At 40.9% G+C, this 19,005-nt stretch overlaps 1 protein-coding gene across 1 annotated transcript; it reads right to left on the bottom strand.

The window, feature by feature from the left end:
* Window positions 1–7,617: 7,617 nt before the first annotated feature.
* rab18a (RAB18A, member RAS oncogene family) lies at window positions 7,618–18,484 on the bottom strand. Its single transcript, XM_026292573.1, has 7 exons — window positions 18,293–18,484; window positions 17,019–17,074; window positions 13,632–13,693; window positions 9,379–9,451; window positions 8,571–8,689; window positions 8,070–8,136; window positions 7,618–7,932 (listed from the first exon to the last, which is right to left on the bottom strand). The coding sequence occupies exons 1-7, from the start codon at window positions 18,358–18,360 to the stop codon at window positions 7,763–7,765; spliced, it is 615 nt and encodes a 204-aa protein (XP_026148358.1). The 5' UTR covers window positions 18,361–18,484; the 3' UTR covers window positions 7,618–7,762.
* Between the last annotated feature and the right edge of the window lie 521 nt (window positions 18,485–19,005).

Consider the following 19,005-nt stretch of genomic DNA (forward strand, 5'->3'; position numbering starts at 1 on the left):
GGGGTGATTTGTAATTACATGGTGCCAGGTTATGACTTCACTGCAACCAGTCTGGCTTTGTTTTTGGATGGTTGCACGTCTCTTGGTGTAGGGGGAGTCAGGACAGGTAATTTGAATCCCTGCTGCTATAAATAGTCATTAATCTTGCTAATCTAAAGATATGAATTTAATATGTAAAAATATTATCTTACCTTGGGGCAGCACGGTGGTTCAGTGGTTGCCACTGTTGCCTCACATCAAGAAGGTTCCTGGTCTGAAACCCATCAGGGGCCTTTCTGTGTGGAGTCTGCATGTTCTCCCTGTGCTTGTGTGGGTTTTCTCCAGGTACTCTGGTTTCCTCCCACAGTCCAAAAACATGTATGTCAGGTTGATTGGTGACTCTAAATTGCCCATAGGAGTGAGTGTGAGTGTGTGAGGTTGTTTGTCTCTATGTGGCCCTGTGATGGACTGGGGACCTGTCCAGGGTGGACCCCTGCCTTTCACCCAGAGAGAGCTGGGATAGGCTCCAGCAGATCCCTGGGACCCCCAAATAGGACTAAGGGGGTCTAGATGATGGATGGATGGAGAACAATTAGTCACATTTTCCATTTGTAACCAGAGTAGCATTGTGTTTTCACAGTGTGTAAATCATGATGGAAAGCAACTGTTACTGATCAACTGAGTCAGATGTTAGTGCTTAATATTGATGTTGTGTTTACTGTCAATCCCTTCTAACGTTTCTGACTTGTGGTTAAATATACAAGCGTGGAATTACAGCAAGTAGAGAAAAGGGTGAGCATCCAGTGGGGCATACTTTACTAAAGCTAGGCCAAAACCTCACCTTCCTCCAAACGGTATGCTTCTTTAAAAAGATGCATTCAAGTGAAATCACAGAAGCTTTATATGTAAAGCACATTTGAAAGAGAGGCAACTGAATAAATACATTAGAACAATTATTAAAAAATTAAAATGGAATAAAAACAAATCTTCAAAATTAGATCAAATCAAAATAAATTGCAGGCATGTTACACACATGAATCGCTGGATGCTCCTGTCTACCCAATAACAGATGAGAATTAAATTCTTTTATCTATTACTTTAGTTGTTTTTAGTACATATTACATATTATAGACATACATTACCTGTTGGCCAAAGCAGACGCTTTAACTGCAAAAACCAAATCCAGTTTCTGCCTGGTCTCATCTTCAGATGTGGGTCATATGCCTTTGTGGAGACCTCTGTAAATGTATACAGTAATGCTTCATGAGTCGCTGCCAACCTGCAAGGACCTCTTGAAGCCTTTGGAAAATATATCCCCTTTTCTGCCTGCAAAGTACACAGTGCAACTTTTACATTCTTCCTTGAAGTTAATTCATTAATTCCTTTCTATTTATTCCATTTTTGGGTGCAAATGGCTGTGGATCCACCTCGTGAGGGCATATATGGTCACAAACATTTTATTCATGCACACATCGCCTGGTTGTGACCTGGTTGGGATCATGACGAGGCTGCAGGATGGGGGAACAGATGCCAATCGTTAAGTTAGCATTAATATTACAGCTACAAGGGACATGCAGGAGAGAAAAGTTCATCTGTATCAACAAAATACTGTTTGTGACAATAGTGTCCAAAGTCTGACTAATGTTCTGAATAGTGAAAAAATACTGTTTGGAGTTGAATTTAAATAAAGCTCCAGTCACATAAGATATCTGGAAATATAATTATTTTCTTTCCCACCAAAATCTAAATGAGAAGATCACAAACATTTTTATATGAGTCAATTAACTGTAAAACGTCCACTAAGAGGCAGGTGGAATAAAGACTGGACACAGGCAGCCTGGCTCGGTCTAAGGGTAACACATTCCCATAAAGGTATATTTCCTTTGTTTAATTCCTTAATATCATGCTAATTTCAAAGTTGCCGCACTAGAAACTGTTTACCAATTAAATAATTGTAACATAGCTATACAATTTTATTTTTTCATATAGTTTATAGTTTAGCATAGATTGAACTAACAAGACTTTAGAGACACTGGTTGATATTTCCCACTTTCAGTCGTGGCTTAGCCAGATTATCCAGATGTGGCTGTAGCTTCATATGTGTCTTACAGGCATGAGAGTGGTGTCTATGATCTTTTCATGAAATACTTGGTAAGAGAGAAAATAAGTCCATCTGAAAAACAGCACCTTTGTTACAGAGCACTGCAGGAACTCCAGCAGAACCAAAGAAAAAGATGTTTTGGCTTTTAAAACTGGTTTATTCTAGAGAGAGAGGAGCTATTCCTATACATGGGTCCCATATCTAGACGTAGTGGAGGTGGTAACATAAGAAAATATGAAATATATATGTGCTACCGTATGCTGCCTGATTGGTTGAATGTAAATATTTGAGCGCAGAACTGCTGCATGCTGGGAGGTCAAAGCCCAGGCATTCAGCACCTTATGCGAATTTGGGAGCCCTGTGAGCGAAGTCAAGATGGTGACCATGTTGAACTGTGCAACACCCGCTCAGTGCTGTTACACTATCTGATCACGTCCCCAAGACGGCACAAGGCCTCAGAGACAAATCAGGAGGGAGCTGGTCTTCTATTAGAGGCTCACTCTGGACACCGTGTCTGAGAAGAGGAGGTAAGATACGCTGGAACTCAGCAGGGTAATAACAGAAGCCACATTACTACTGGAGGAGTGTAGACGAAACAGCCACTCAAGTTACTGCATGTAGTTACCGCCGAACCCCATGACTCTCACCCACAGACTCAAAGTCGTTACATGCAGGGCGGCATGAAGGTATGCCCACATGCATGCACATCTGTTTAACAAGTGTGTGGCATGTCAAGGTGTCGCTTTACTTCAGTATCTGAGAGAATCAAAGCAGTGCTTCTAATGTCAAACACTGCCTCAAAGGTAAGAAGAGAACAATATCTGGCTTTTTGCCATTTGTTTATAAAAATCTTTGTCATATAAGTAAATAAAATGTCCACACCTCCAGTTACTGCAGGCTGATTTGGTAATGAACGGCTAAAACTAGCGAACAATGTTAAAATAAATCTTGCTGGGGGGAGAGATTCGACTTGTTTTACCTAAAGTGACGTGTCCACGACGCACTCCGCTTCCTGTCCAACGGCAGGTGGGATTGGCTCCAGCCCTCTACAGGATAAGTGCCAATGATACTGGATGGATGGAAGATACAGATGGACGTCACAGTCATGTCCGACTCCAGCTCACCTCACCCTGAAGTCTCCCAGAACCAGCAAAAAATGTTTAAAATTTAGTTTTACATACAACACTTGGTACTTGGTCTTGTACTGGATGAACTCAGGAGGGTCTGTTGAAGCTACTTTGTCAAAGTCCATCCTGCCTAATATTTAGATTTTTAAAATGTTTTTAGCTTCAGTTTCTTATTGAAAAACAAAAAATCTAGGTGGTTACAAAAAACTTCTCATGCCTGTGAAATTTCCTCCAGCGAAGTGGAAAGATGATCAAAACAATCTGAATTCAATGAAATGTTGAACATGTGAAGCAGCTTGTGTGTGTGTGTGTGACCCATGTATGATTTCCTTAGAGCTTTGTTTAGTGGGAGGGTTGGAGAGAAGAAGTTTGGCTTTTCAAATTCAATTGACCACTTTACCGGCACAGAGCCAGAGCTTCCTGCAGTTTGAGGTAACAAACCTAAACTCCGGTTACATACAAGGCAAAAAGAACTGCAAACAAAGAAAGTCGTGTAGAGCTGTAATATGGAAAGAAAGGCCTCCAGCTACAGGAACTAAGAAGGGCCAAACTACCACCCGGAAGTCTGATCTGGTGGAAGAACAGTTTCCAGGGCCAGTCAGACCCCCCTTTGTCTCTTGAGAGACAGTTAAGATTGGGGTCTTTTAGTCTTGGTGGTTTACAGCAAATTCTCTGGTCCAACCCCAAAGTCAAGATCAGCTTGGGAAAGGAAAATAAGCACTACAATTACAACACAGTGGCCAGATTATTTATACTAAATAATGAATTTGTTTCTATACATGCCAATCATCTCACCCAAAAGAGAGTTTATTAATGTGGATTGTGGAGCAAAGCTCTGCAGCTGGAGCAAGAGTCCAGGCCATGAACATGTTTTAGGCATGTGGAAAGCTTACACCCACACCATGTTGATACAAGGTGATTAGTTTATTATAGAAGTCGATGGCCTGAGTATATGAGTGTTTGCCTCCATGTCATAGCAGTAGCATGACTGAGACCTGGATGGGCATCCTGACATACCAAATGATGACAGAGCCAAGGAATCTGAGATGTGGAGGCGCCACATGGCCAAAGACATGCCACACGAGACACGAGCGCCGTGAACAAGAAAAATGATGGGCGGTGGAATGATGAATGTACTGTAACTACTCATCCTTCCATTTTGTTTCTACAAGACAGCCCAGCCCTTGTGCTTATTGCCTCAGTAACCTGAGGTGGGAATGAAAGCAATCCCCACTGTGAGAGGAGTTTTCTCTTCAGGGGTAAGCAGTCCCCCATCTCCGGCTTTCCTTAGGGCCTGTACACAGGGATCTGTGTTTTTGAAAATAACAAGCGTGGATTACAATGCAATCATTTCGGTTTAAATTAGATTGACAGGGTACCAAATATGAGAAAACTCAATTACACTCCTATTATTTTCTGAATTAACGTACATGGATCCAATACAGGAAGGTCAAAGCAAACAAGTATAAAGATTTCTAACATACCAGGGGCCCGTTCTTATTAAGTTAAGGGGCCCAGTGTGATTGATGGGTACACATCGAGGTCTGCTGCTTCTGAGGATGTGGGTAAGAATCCATAGTCATTTCTGATAAAACTTCTTCCGCATTAAACATAAATACAACTATTCTGGTCATCTGCTTAGGTGAAATATTGTTCAAATGAAAAAAGCAAAATGAAAAATACTTACACAGTACCAGGTCCACACGATACAGTGCAGGGTTTTTCAGTGTATCAAAGAGAAGAGGGGTTGAGGACACTCATTCCTTCAGCAGGTCACACAGCTCAAAACAGATCAGAGCACTGAAATTGGAGGCTGCCGTTGCCTGATGAAATGTCAAAGGGTCCAAATGTGAAAGGGTACAACAACGTAATCACAACGTTCCACATAATCAAAGTGTTTCCATGTGCAGCGACAGAGCCATCAGTCCGGGGTACAGCAGTCATTACCTCACACTCTCCTGGTGCTGCGAGGGTAACCTAAGAGAGGCCAGGTCCTGGCTTTGGCCAACCTCAGAGGAAGGCAACAGCATTTTTCACTACCTCACCTCAGAACGTAAACAGTGAAGCAGTTTGCAGACATACAGGTGCCTCAGAAGAAGAAAAGTTCTCTGGAGAGAAAAGATTTGCTCCGTTTATAAAAAGTTTGTTCCGAAAACCTGAACCAAGAATCCAGAGTCCAAGAATCCTGTGACTATAAGAAATCATCCAGCCCTGTCTTTTTCTTTTGTTTAGGTCAGCATGGCAAAACAATTACCTGTTATCCAACCAGCAGTGAGAATGATAAAGTGAGTGATATCTGGATACCCAACACCTTATGATGCCTGATGTCTCATAATAATTTTACAGACTGCTCTCCTGGAGGACTTGCCTGAGCTCTAATCCATACGTCCCATCACTACAGCAGGCGGACGATTAGCAGGGACACAAACTGTGTTTATGAGACCCAGATCTGCTTTGTTGGCTTTAGTGCCTGGCGATATGCTCAGACACAGTCAGCAGGATAAGAGTGTTTATTTCTCCCTTACGTCTTTATTGACAGTGGCTGTACAGTCAGGCCCCAAAACACAGATATAACATGCCAGCACACTAAATTTAGAAGGTGAATATGGTGTAACATTAAACCCACAAAGCACCAACATGTTATTGTTGTCACTGTAAACATAAAGCATCACATCATATATGAGAATATACACATATATATATATATGTACATACTACGGCAAGAGATGAGGGTCATGCTACAAGGAAGAGACCTTGTTCTGGCTGCCAGACCCAAGTCTTTGACAACTGCACAGGAACTATGCAGATCCCAAAGTAGAGTGACTTATGGCTGTGTGGTGTTTCCTGACAGGTCTGCCAAAAAGATGACTTAGATAGATCACGTGTCTGGAGTGTAGGGGCTCCTCAGACTGTATAAACACGTCTGTTCTGAGGACAGAGGAGGGTGAGGAGGGGGAAAAGAGTGAAAAGCCATCACCTGAGTGACATTTATCACATGGCAATGATGATGACAGCAGAGTTATTTATCTGCTGTGAGAACCTGGACATTAAAGCAATTAAGCTGATTGGTCAATGAAGGTCTTGCTTCATTCAGCCCTGGGGTCTCCATAAACAACAACCTTTTTCACTTAAAAAAAGAATTTTATTTAGTTTAATACTTAGCACAGTTTGTGAAATATGTATACATCCAGCTTTATTTTTCATTTGCACTGGAACAATCCCACCGGATTTGTAAAATGCACACGACTTACAGCATCGTTTCAACATATTTCTGATGACAGTTTACAGAGTAAAAGCCTATATTTGTTGGTGGATAATTAGAATGTACCATTATATCCGAACAGTAAAACAGTATCTAATTATTTTTGGCTAAATATTAGTGTTTACATTAAACCACCTGTGCAGGTCGTTCACTCAAAAAACATAAAATAATGGCATGCAGAGTTTCCCATGCAATTAACATATATTTAAACAACTCCAGTCCTTTAAGACGTACATGTCGTTTTCAACATCCCTGTTTCAAGATCAAACTCTCAGAACTACACTTTACAAAATTTCCAAGACCACACATCAGTCCTTAAAAACTACAACACCTGACTGGAGATCAGGCGCACTGTACATTTATAGCTGATTTCCAAATGCAGAGATAGAGGTGCTGTGAAATCCATTCGCATTATGAAACACACAGCTTTGTCTTTGCTTTTCCAAATTCAGCAGCAACAAACTGCCCTGTTTAACATTTAACACATAGAATCTATCTGAAAAACCTAAACTGAAAAAGTGCTAATGATCTTTCTGATACTATCTTCCTATGTGAGAGGCTGCCAGTAGGTTGCTCCCTATTAAAAATAGCTTATTACAAAAAGACTTCCCTCATCTGCATCCTGACGAAAGCTCAGTGGCACTAAATCTCTTTGATTTCTGCATTCCTCAAAACACGTCAAAGGTTTGGAGAAGTAAAACCTCAGTTTAAACACTTGGTATCTCCAACGTGTTCTGGAGAATTGTGGCAGTTGTGTGAACAACAGAGACACACGACTAAAAACCTTTGACTGAGAAAAGCTTATCATAAGCAGGATAATGTTCACAGAATCTGTGGTATGCGAAGGCATGATTAGCATCAAGCACAGGACAAACACTCAAGGAAAGTCAGCCCTGCAGATGTGCTTGCTAAGGCAAGTGCATCTGGACAAAAAGCATGCTAGAGACGAGAAAGGAAGTTGGTCAAACATGTTTTTCTATGCTTCAAAGAATTTACCATATGTCTAACAACCTTTGGTCTAAAATTAAATTGCAGTGTAAACTGAGAAAATGAAAAATTGTGAGAATTTTGACCAATATGTTTAAAGTGCAGAGAGCTGTAACTCAAACAGAGGAAAGAAAAACTCAGTCAAGTTCCATTATCACAAAGGCTAAGATGCATTTGCATGTTAGTGCAGCACAAAGTGGCGGATATATTCTTCTGTTCGAGTGTGCGACACTGCATGTGGTATTCACATATTTACGTCTGAGCATGTGTGTTTGAATCTGTTCGTGCACCTTATGAGTGCGCTGTCTAGACCAGGGAGCAATAACCACTGCAGCTTCCACCGCCTGCATCTTCATCTGTGAGCTGGACTCCTCTACCATGGTTCTCACTCTGCCATAAACCAGGGGTCTGGATGATTTTCTCCACCAGCTCCTCAAAGGCACACTGGACACCATCCCTGGTCTTAGCACTTGCCTCTGAAGGCACAGAGTAGAGGGTGAGAAATAAAGAATGGGGGACAGGAAAGAACAAGGGAATATATTGTGGTTATTATTATTCCAATAACTGTTTAGCCCAGCGGGGCTTCATAGAGTAAGGAATCCTCCTGACTTACCTATGAAAAGCATGGAATGTTTTCTTGCAAACTTCAGCCCCTCAGCCCTGTCTAGCTCATGGTTTTCCTAAAACAAAAGCAAGGTAATGGCTTATTTTAGGTCTGCCAGGCAGAGCTGTCACTGTGCAGCTGTACAGAAGGAAAAGCAATTTTTCACAGACAAGAACAGTATCCAATAAATTCATAAAGCTCGACTTAGTAAGCACTGACTGATTCTCGGACCCTGGTAAAGCACCGTTATGGTTATTAAGCTCTGCCATTTGTCAACTGGGGAATTATTTTTAAAGACACTTATTATTTGTTTGCCTGCATATATTATCTTAGCAGAGTTAAATGAATATCAAGATGTATTAAAAATTATTTCACAGATTTTTCATCCCTTTCCAACCATTTATTTATTAAAAGATTTGGAAAGTATGGTGAGGGTATGTGTGCATGTATTCCTTCTTTCGAACAAATCAACCTCGATCTAAGTGGGAATACGAGCACAAGAGCTCCTACCTTATCAATTTTGTTTCCTACAAGCATTTTCACTAGGTCATTCCTCGTACAGTAGGTCTCCAGCTCATTCAGCCAGTTATCGAGCTTGGCAAAGGTTTCCCGTCGCGTGACATCATACACTGTGGAAAATCGAAAAAAGGAAAAGTTCAGAAATGAGTAAATTATATACGCACATTGTGCATTTCCTATAACAAGTGGTCAAACTGAAGGCTTTAAAAAAAAAAGACTGGGGGGAAAAAAGCATTGTTTCTGATTTCTCCTGTGAATACATCATAAAGCAGAGGAATAACATGGGATTGTAATTATTTTATGAGCATAACCCTTTTCCTAGTTATTTAATGGACAAACCATAACAGAAAGATTTTATATTATTACTAACTAAAAACAAAACATTATGGATTTTAATGCATTAATAAAATCCAGGTGGGTGATAAAAACAAAAGGTTTCTAGTTGTTTTCTAATTGTTTCAACTGGGAGCTGTGATAATCCCAGGCCAGGACAAGTCACCCTCTGTTTCTATGTACAATTAGAGCGGTCAGGAACCATGGGCAGCAGCAGGAAGTCTGTTTTAGAGGTTTAAATTTCTGTGCGTGCATGTGTGTTTATACTATACATATACACTCGTACGTCCATATGAGGAGGTTATAAACTAACTTCCAGAGAGAGGGGTGGATGTGTATGAGTATGTGGGGATTACAGGATGAAAAGACATCACTCTTTTTACAACTATGGTCCAGACTCAGCCCTTAATAGGATGAACACACACACACATGCTGGACCATCGATGGTGTCAACAGCTTGGCTTACCTAGAATGACTCCCTGGGCACCGCGGTAGTAACTGGGCGTCAGCGTTCGGAAGCGCTCTTGTCCAGCAGTGTCCTGCAAAATACAACCATCTCAAGTCTACTGGACTCACAGTTAAAAGACAGCAGAACACAAGGCCACACTGATACAAACATCAAGACTATGCCTCTAAAAGTGTGGGTAGGCAGAAATGACATTACTCAAGCGCCATCTTCTGGGGACTTGATGCTGTAGTGATGGAGCAGTTTGACAATATATATTCTCTGACTGACAGACAAGAGTCATGTTTGTTAAATTGAGTTATTGGGTCTAAGCCTTGATGGTGCTGGAAACCTATGGCTTTCATTAGGGGTTTTTCTTTATTATGTATCTGTCTAAAACAGGTTGTGGGCTGCAGGTTTCAAATGTCATATCATATCATGAGGTGATGATATAAGAAATATTAACCCTCCAAACAGCACAGTGCACATACAGTGCTTTGCAGCTATGTGTTCCCTATATTGAGATGCATCTTCATATTTGGGACACGCTTATTTTCGCCTATAAATTTGATTTAAGCCTGCCAGTGGAAAGCCATTTTAATTAAAACATTAAAATTCTTTTTAAATTTGACAAAAATTATCATGGACATCCAGCAAATTTTGCTGAGTCAGCATGTTAAATCTGAATGGTGGCTTTCTGGGGTTTCATAAAGAAATATTGTAGGTTACAATCTAGGCAGGTGGCAACAGGTGAGGGCAGGGGAACCCCACATCCAGCACCTAGTGCGTCAGCACAGGAGCACCCCATGGATGTGTGCTCTCCCCCCTGGACTTTGCCCTCTACACCAACAACTGCACCTCAGGAAACACTTCTATTAAACTCCTTACGTTCACAGGCGACACAACACTCATCAGTCTTATCTGAAATAGTGTTGAGTCTGCATACAGACAGGAGTTTAAACAGGTGACACTGTGGTGTGGTCGCAACAACCTGGAGCTGAACACACTCAAAACAGCAGAGATGACAGTGGACTTCAGGATGTCCAATTGACAACACACAAGAAACCATCACACGGCCCATCAGTTAATGCACTGTAGTTAGGTTTATAGTTGGAGACACAGTCTCACACAATCAGCCAGGTGTTTGTCAGTCAGACTGCGCTTTGAGTTTATTAGTTTCATCTGTGAAAACTTTATTTCACGGACATATGTGGAGCCAAAATATGCTTTGATCTTTACAGCACAGGAGCAGACAAGGGGAAACTTCTCTAGGTTCACAAGACCCCAAAGGTGAGGTTAGCCCTTGCTTCTCATTCTGCACAAAAAAACATTTTATTTTGCAGTTCAATAATGTCCATGTCCACACCATTTGGCGAGGAAAACACTTCCTGAAACTTAACAGCGACTGCCTCTGTGTCAGATGGCATGAATGGGTTTCTGATGAATCGGGCTTCTCTGACAGTATCTCAAAGTCTGTGCATGTTTGGGAAAAGTGTGAGTTTTCTGTTTCTCAACTGAGAAATCCACAGATGGAGTTTGGCCTTAAAGACACTGACTGCACTAATCATGTGCGTCACATCTCTGTCTTTACCCTGCGACTCTACATTGGTCTCATTCATTTTTCCCATCAGGTCTGTGAGGACTCCCAGGACAAATAGCCACACGTTATCCAACGGTTCTTTATGATTCTCATGCGACTCTACAAAGAAGTGGATCTCAAGCAACAGGTCAATGAACAGGTGGAGCACTTTGCCGCAAAGCATCCATCCAATCCTTGTCAGCAGTGCCGTTACATGAGAAAAGTCCACAGTTTTACTAAGAAGCGCTTGCTGATAAATAACACAATGATAATTGACAAACTGTGGAAAATCTGGATCTGCTGGTGCCCCATCTGTTGTTACAGTCACTGTCTTATGAATGGGGATGCTGTCATGCATGTACTGTCTGAATCCAGCGTATATGTCCTCGCCTCTCGTCCTCTCTTACAGGGGCAAACGAGTAAGGAAATCTTCTTTTGTCATTAATCAGCAAAAGCCATTCGAACAAACACCATCAGCTGGGCAGTGTCTGTCATGTCAATGGATTCATCCAACTGCAGCGAGAAGCACTCGCACAACGATAAATCCTTGATGGACACGTCCTTTGACTGAGACTTGACTCATTGCATGCTTGATATCATCTTTGTTTTTAAGATCTCTGAATAAAGTGTCAGCAGTTATTGACATCACCTTAAACAGCTCTTCATCAGTAAATGGTTTCTTGTGTTTAGCCAAAAGGTATCTCACATGAAACGAGGCCTTGGTTACAGCCTGGTTTGCCGCTCGTCAAAGAAGGTTTGTGGACATGAGTAAAGGACGCTACATTACTAGGGAGATAACTATAAATGAAAAAAAATTTACGTCCTCAGACATAAAAATCAACCAGGATAAATTTACCAGTATGTCCTTGTCCAGCCCATGCAGTCAGGGCATTTTGCAATTTGCAAATACTCCTGAACAACAATTAGCTGTGTTAAACATGAGAATCCACCTGACAGTTCAACACACAGAAAAGCTGTTTGATAGCTCAAGTAAGAAGAAGAAGATGCACTGAAGAATTCAAAAGCCAAAGACTTAAGGCCGTTTTCTCTTGTCAACAATGAATTTCAGAGGTTGGTAAATATGCTAGAGCCATAATCCACCATCCCATGACGTAAATATTTATACACAATGCCACCAGCTCTGTATCAAGACATGAATAGTAAAGTGCCTCAAAGAAGCAGAGTACATCTCAATAACCAGGTGGACACAATTCATATGACCAGCAAATGGTAAATGAAAGGTTATGTCCTCCAGATGTGGCCTCTTGTAGCATCACAAACTGTACTCAGCATGGATGACCAGCTCTTGGCTGAGTCTGCGGTTTCAGGTTAGGAGCTCAATATGACCAACAACCATCGCAGGATTGCTGTTGTACCAAACAGTGCACAGACTATGACTGTAGCAGACACAGATCCCACATAGCTGAGCTGGCCTCCACATATAAAAAATATTTAATCTTATATTGCATTAACTGATCATGGATGAAGTCACACGATAAGACAGCTTGCTCAAATTTCTTGAGCACTAGAACAAAACAATAGATGTGCCAATGATACAGCAAGAGCTTGCACACAGCTGGAAAAAAAAAGCATCCATCGTGAAGAGAGTTATACTAAAGGAGTTGACAGGCTGATGTGAAGTTTCTGCTAGGAAGCATTGCATTGAAGCCTGTTTCTAGAGCTGGTGCAAGCTAAATGGCAGGCAGAGAGAGAGAGAGAGAGAGAGAGAGAGAGAGAGAGAGGTATTTTCAATACACTGACACTAAACGCAACACAGATGTGAAACCAGCTATTCATCAAAATTGTTGTGTGAAACTTGATCGAGAAACTGATAAGTTGCATGTGTGCAGGGCTTGCCTCTGAAACAAGGTTGGAAACCTTGGAACTTTTTTCTACGTCTTCCTGCATTTGCAGAATCAGGAGAAGCAACAGGTGGCTCCCCATATGGGGCAGGAAGTCCTGTGATGGCCTGCCATGCAAAGCACTTAGGGCTGAGAAGGAACTCTCTGCAGGAGTGTCACAGTGCAGTTTTAACCATAGCTGTCAACCATGGCCCACAGCCACCCAACCACGCATGTCTCTCTCATCCTGAACTTCCCTCCAGGGATGAAACTTATTATTATTTTTGACATTATAAATCCCAGCTTCATTCTAGAAATGTGGACTTGTGAGTTGAATTACTTGAAAAATGTAAGTAAAACTTTTATTGCAGTCTAATTTCTAATTTTTTTTGTCCTTGCTTGTTATTTTTAAAATGTCTATGTTCTGTGCAGTGGCAGTAGGTAAATATAAAACTGAATGTTCCTGTTCTCGTCTGTAACTTCATGTTTTTGGCACTTTTAAATAAACATCTGCCTAACCTACTACACCGGCATGTAGTAACAGAAACACTTATGTTGCACTTTGAGCATGACTTGTTCTGTTTACGCAATACAGACTTTGTAGTTTTATTATTTTTGTTCATTCATTCATTCATTCATACATTCAGTTTTCGCACTTGCTTAGGTCATGGCTGACTACTTTTGTTTTATTAGAGTAGGAAAAAGCAAAAGTTGCACTTTAAAAATGAATTTTATACAAATGTAAAATGCAGATTTATTATGAGTTATCTTTATTCAGCAGCTCATCTATAAAAACCCCATTATTGCTTGCAAATCTAGGTGCAGTATTATACTCATTAGAGTTTGTAACTTACCCATATTGCCAACTTTGCCTTGTTACCATCCACAGAAATGGTCTTCACTTTAAAGTCAACACCTAGAAGATGGGGACAGTAAATCACTCCTACTGTCATTATGACCCCCCCCCCCCCTTAGTACCAAAATGTATTATATCATGGTGACTGGTCACAACATGCACTCCACACAATATCTGTGAACTAGTTTTAACCCCAGCTATTCTGATTAGCAATATCCCCATCCTATATTCAGATTATGCTGTAATTACATATTCATAGACCATAAAATCACAATTTGGTTTAATGTTTTAAATGTAAGTTAATACAGGTATATATGAATAAATGAAAATACACCACGTGTGAGCAGACATTTACATGAACCTAAGAATCTTGTCCCTTTCCCCCTTATGGTCTTCGTGCACTGTTTTAGCATTGAGTCTCTCGATGACATATCCATCTGAGTTTTAGCATCATCTGCCATATTGACCAGGGAAATCTACAATCGTGATGGGCTCATCTGAGATGGGAGAGGGGATTTCAGGTTGGAGCAAAAAGGATATGAAGGCAGGCCAAACATACACTGATCAGCCACAACATTAAAACCACTGGCGGGTGAAGTGAGTGCAATTGATTGGGGTGGCTGTGGCTCAGGTGAAGTCCGTCATCCAGAATCCGAATCAGGTTGGTTGCCAAGTATGTTTTCAGATACAGTACAAAGAATTAATTTTGATGATGTGGTGCAAAAGCTTTCGAAGCTTTTATATTAAATAAGGAAAAAGATTATAAAGAACTGCAAGAAATATGAACTACTACAAGAGATAAGTTACAAAAAATAAAATATATTCATATGCAGGTTAAACTTTTTGAGCTGCCACAAGAATTACATTCTCTGCTGTGCTGTACTGGTTAGGGAGCTGATGTTAAGCTCCCACTTGAGCTCCTGGATGAGGGGTTCCCAAGAAGTGGAGGGACTTCACAATACTGACTGGGCAACCACACAGGATGATGAGGATGGGTTTTGGGGTAAGTTCTTTCTAAAGTCCATTAGCATCTTCACTCTTTTTAGGGCATTCAGCTCCAAGTTGTTTCCTTTGTACCAGGTCACTAAAAGGTCAATCTCCCTCCCACCTGTAGGCAGAGTCTGATCTGGTGTCATCTATGAACTTTAAGAGTTTGATGGACCAATGGCTGTGTACAGGAAGAAAAGTAGAGACAAGATCACAGCCTCGTGGAAAACCAGTGCCGATGGTGAAGGGACGAGAAAAACGCTTGTCCCCACATGCTGCTTCCTGTCTGTCAAGAAGTCTGTGATCCACCTGCAGATGAAGTCTGGTACTCTCTAGCTAGGACAGCTAGTTGAGTGTATTTAGACTCTTTAAACCTGGACTTACCCTTATTCCTGAATGCATCGTCTTTTTCCAACCTAAGCTGTCTAACTTTGGCTGTGACCCAGGGTTTGACACACAGTGAAGAGTGATTTGTCTGCTTGACACATTTGGATGACAAGCGTTGAGATGTAAATACTGACCAGCACAAAGAAAACAGAAAAAAAAAAGATGACAGCATAGGAGATCAATACTGTTCAATCACTGTCACATCCTTAAAAAGTCAATGTCATTGTTGTGTTCGGCAAGCTGCAAAGCACTTGTATGTGCACTGTGCTGTTGGTGACGTACGTGGGGAGTGAAAGCTAACATGTCTAGTCCAATCTCACAGAAGAACTACTGTGGACACAAGCTAATGAAAAACATAATTCTGGCTATGATAAGACAAGTGCCAGAGCACACAGTGCATCATGACTGGGCTGTACAGCCACAGACTGGTCAGAGGGCCCATGCTGACCCCTGTCTCCTGCCAAAATCACCTACACCTGGCAAGTGAGCATCACAACTGGATGAAGGAGCAGTGGAAGAAGGTGGCCTGCTCTCATTAAGCACATGTTCTTTTACATCACGTGGACAACCTAGTGTGTGTGTGTGTTGTTTACCTTAGGGAGATATGGGATGTACTAGAAAAACAAGTCAGGTCCATGAAGATCCCATTTCACAACTTACAGGACTTAAAGCATCTCCTGCTAAGGTTTGGGTGTTTCTGTTACCAGAGGACACCGTCAGTGGTCTTGGGCAGGGTCAGAGCTCTTTTGGCAGCACAAGACGGAGCTCCACAATACTAGGAAAGTGGTTTTAATGTCGTGGCTCATCAGTGCATATGTCAAAAAGTATGCGTCATGTGACAGTCAATCACTACTTCATCTTTCTTAAGGAGGTGCTCAGATATTCTTGACAAATGCATGTGGAGAGCAGTTTATACTAAACATTTCAGTGAACTTTCCTGCTCAAGAACACAACATGCAACAACAAGATGCCACTGCAAGTCAACATTTTTACTTGTGTTACACTAGGAGTTAGAGTTTGGCCTCAACATAAATGGTTTTACTGTTTTTTTTGGCAGTACAGTTTTATCTTCAAGTGAGTGTCGAATTATTTTTCAGTAAGTGCCATTAATTTAAGATCTTTAAGCACCGGGCTCGATGAACAATAAATACAAATAAAGAAAATGGTGGGGCAAAGTATCTTCACTCCAAAGTGGAAGACATAGGTAAGGATGATGGAAGAAGTGACACTCAAGGATGGAGGGAGAGATACTGAGGGTTCATCTCATTACTCCTATTATCAGACTAACAAAAACAACAACAACAAAAAAAAATCAGCATTGAAGATAATAAGATAATTTACTTTTGGATGTACTGATCTTGTTTATAGGGACAGAAAGCAGCTTTTCAAACAACCAAAGCCATCTACACTCTTATTAGTCACTGATCGCAACCTGAAAATAACTGAGGAGCAGGAGAACAACAACACACAAAAATAAAACTTGCTTGAAAAAGAAAAGCAACATCAGCAGAATTGATTTATTTTAGGTGCAGAAAGGATAATGTTGACCAAAAACTGGTATCATGGTCGGTTTCCTTCATTTTTTTAATAGTCATAGTTATCCAATCATAAATGTTGAAGGAAACTATTCACATCATGTATATGTTTTTTGTTAAATGGCTCTGTATATGCAGCCTCACAGCTGGCTTCTCTCCCTGCCCACTTTAAAGGAATATCTATATGCACATGTAATGCTATGATATAGGTTTATAATGAGCAGCTTTGTGGTAAAACCACAATACATTGCAGCTATATACTGCCCCTCTTCCACTGTGTTATTAAAAACTGAACATTGTTATTTTCGTCAGACAAAATGTATCTATTCATTTTAGATACCTTTCAAACTTCTCCAAATTATATCAGGGTGTACAGTATTACTGTCTGCCTGCCAACCGTCATTATCACCATCCCTCGGTTCACAAAGCATTACTTTTCTTTTTCTTCATTAGTTGAAGCCAGATGTGTTACTCACCTATTGTTGCTGCTTGTTCTGGGTCAAACATGTCATCTGTAAATCTCAAGAGAAGGCTGTTGACAGGAGGAAGGAAATAAGGACATTAGGGCTCATCTGAATCAGCAGTGGTATTCCAAACAGCATGAGCAAACTGCTGGTGTCCTGCAACACAATACTAATCTAATACTGTATTTCAGTCATTCCATATTGATTATGTTGTCCTTGTATTACATACACGTGGTTCAGACTGCTAGACTGCAGTAACCACACTGGTGGTGATGACAATATGTCTGTATAGCTGTGCAATTAACTGAATGTTAAAAACTGTGTAATCAAGGAAAAAAGAACAGATTAGTTTTTTCCAAGTTCAATAAATGAATCATGTTTCAGGGCAATATGAAAAAATGGGGGCAGCATGGTGGAATTAGTGGTTAGCTCTGTTGCCTCACATCAAGAAGGTTCCTGGTTTGAAACCCATCAGTGGCCTTTCTGTGTGGAGTCTGCATGTTCTCCCTGTGCTTGTGTGGGTTTTCTCCAGGTACTCTGGTTTCCTCCCACAGTCCAAAAACATGTATGTCAGGTTGATTGGTGACTCTAAATTGCCCATAGGAGTGAGTGTGAGTGTGTGAGGTTGTTTGTCTCTATGTGGCCCTGTGATGGACTGGTGACCTGTCCAGGGTGGACCCCTGCCTTTCACCCAGAGAGAGCTGGGATAGGCTCCAGCAGGTCCCTGAGACCCTGGTTAGGACTAAGGGGGTCTAGATGATGGATGGATGTGGGTACATGTTTCAGGGAGGATGAATAAGTGAAACAGGACCTCAGGTGAAAATCAACAGGTGAAATAAAAGCTGTACCAGTGTGGATAACTTTACCATGGAGAACTAGTAAAGCTAGTAAAGCTAAGGTTGTCACATGTAAATATGTGCTGCTGGTTCATCCTGGAGAAGCTGCTAATAAAACATTTAAATACTGAGAGTTTGTCATCTAACTACAAGGAAACCGCTTCTGTTTCTCCTCATAACATCTCCACTTTAGTTTGCTAACAGGTCATTAGGGCAGAAAAACACAAAACAGCTAACGTTACAATGAGCTAGCGGATGATCCACCATGATCCAGGTTCTTATTTTAGCTTCAAACATTCAGAGTGTGAAGATTTTAAAAGCAGGAGAAACGACAGGTCCCCCCAGAGCATTTTTAAACGCTCCCTGATGCTTTCTCCTTAATTTACTCTGTGTTGTTGTTAGCTAGCGCTAGCTAAACATTAGCAAAGAGCACAGCAAAGATAAGTTTACCTGGACTTCCCGACACCACTTTCTCCTATGATCAATATTTTCAGTGTCGTTAGAATATCTTCATCCATTTCCCTTCGCGATGAGCTGTGTCACTGTCGGTAAATGGTTAAAAAACCTTAGGAAACAGTTTAAAACGACGCTCGTAAGCGTTTAGCTGCTGCTCAGCAAAGATAGCCTCCAGGTGCGACGTCTCACTCTGCGTTCAGTTTTGGGTACTTCCGGTTTGTGGGCTGCACAAATGTCTTATAGTAATAAAACTATTCATATTCATAAATGTCACTTTCTAATGGGTTGTGTGGTGTTATTCAGATGCGTATTACTAATACACAATGTTTCTAGCAGTGTTGGACAACATTATAAATAAAACTGATTAGTATTACTACAAATAATATGAATGTTGGCCTTTATAAGATTAAATATGATAAGATAAATGGTGTTAATGTCCACAAGGAAATTCAGGTGGTCCTGTCACAAAAGTAATTAGTAAGTAAGTGATAAAAGTGGTACGTAACAGGGTGTGTAGTCTTATACCTTGTTAATGCCACCAGCATCATTGCATCAAGGCTCTATCTATACACTTAATCTTTTTATGCCGTGAAGTCTCCACAAATGTAGTTGTCATATATATATGGAGTGTCCAAATTGTCTCCAGGCTTTATTTTCACTCAGCTATAACACCAAAAGGTTATTACTCACTATTCTGACACATATTT

The sequence above is a fragment of the Mastacembelus armatus genome, chromosome 20 (genome assembly GCF_900324485.2).
Source record: "Mastacembelus armatus chromosome 20, fMasArm1.2, whole genome shotgun sequence".
Lineage (NCBI taxonomy): Eukaryota > Metazoa > Chordata > Actinopteri > Synbranchiformes > Mastacembelidae > Mastacembelus > Mastacembelus armatus.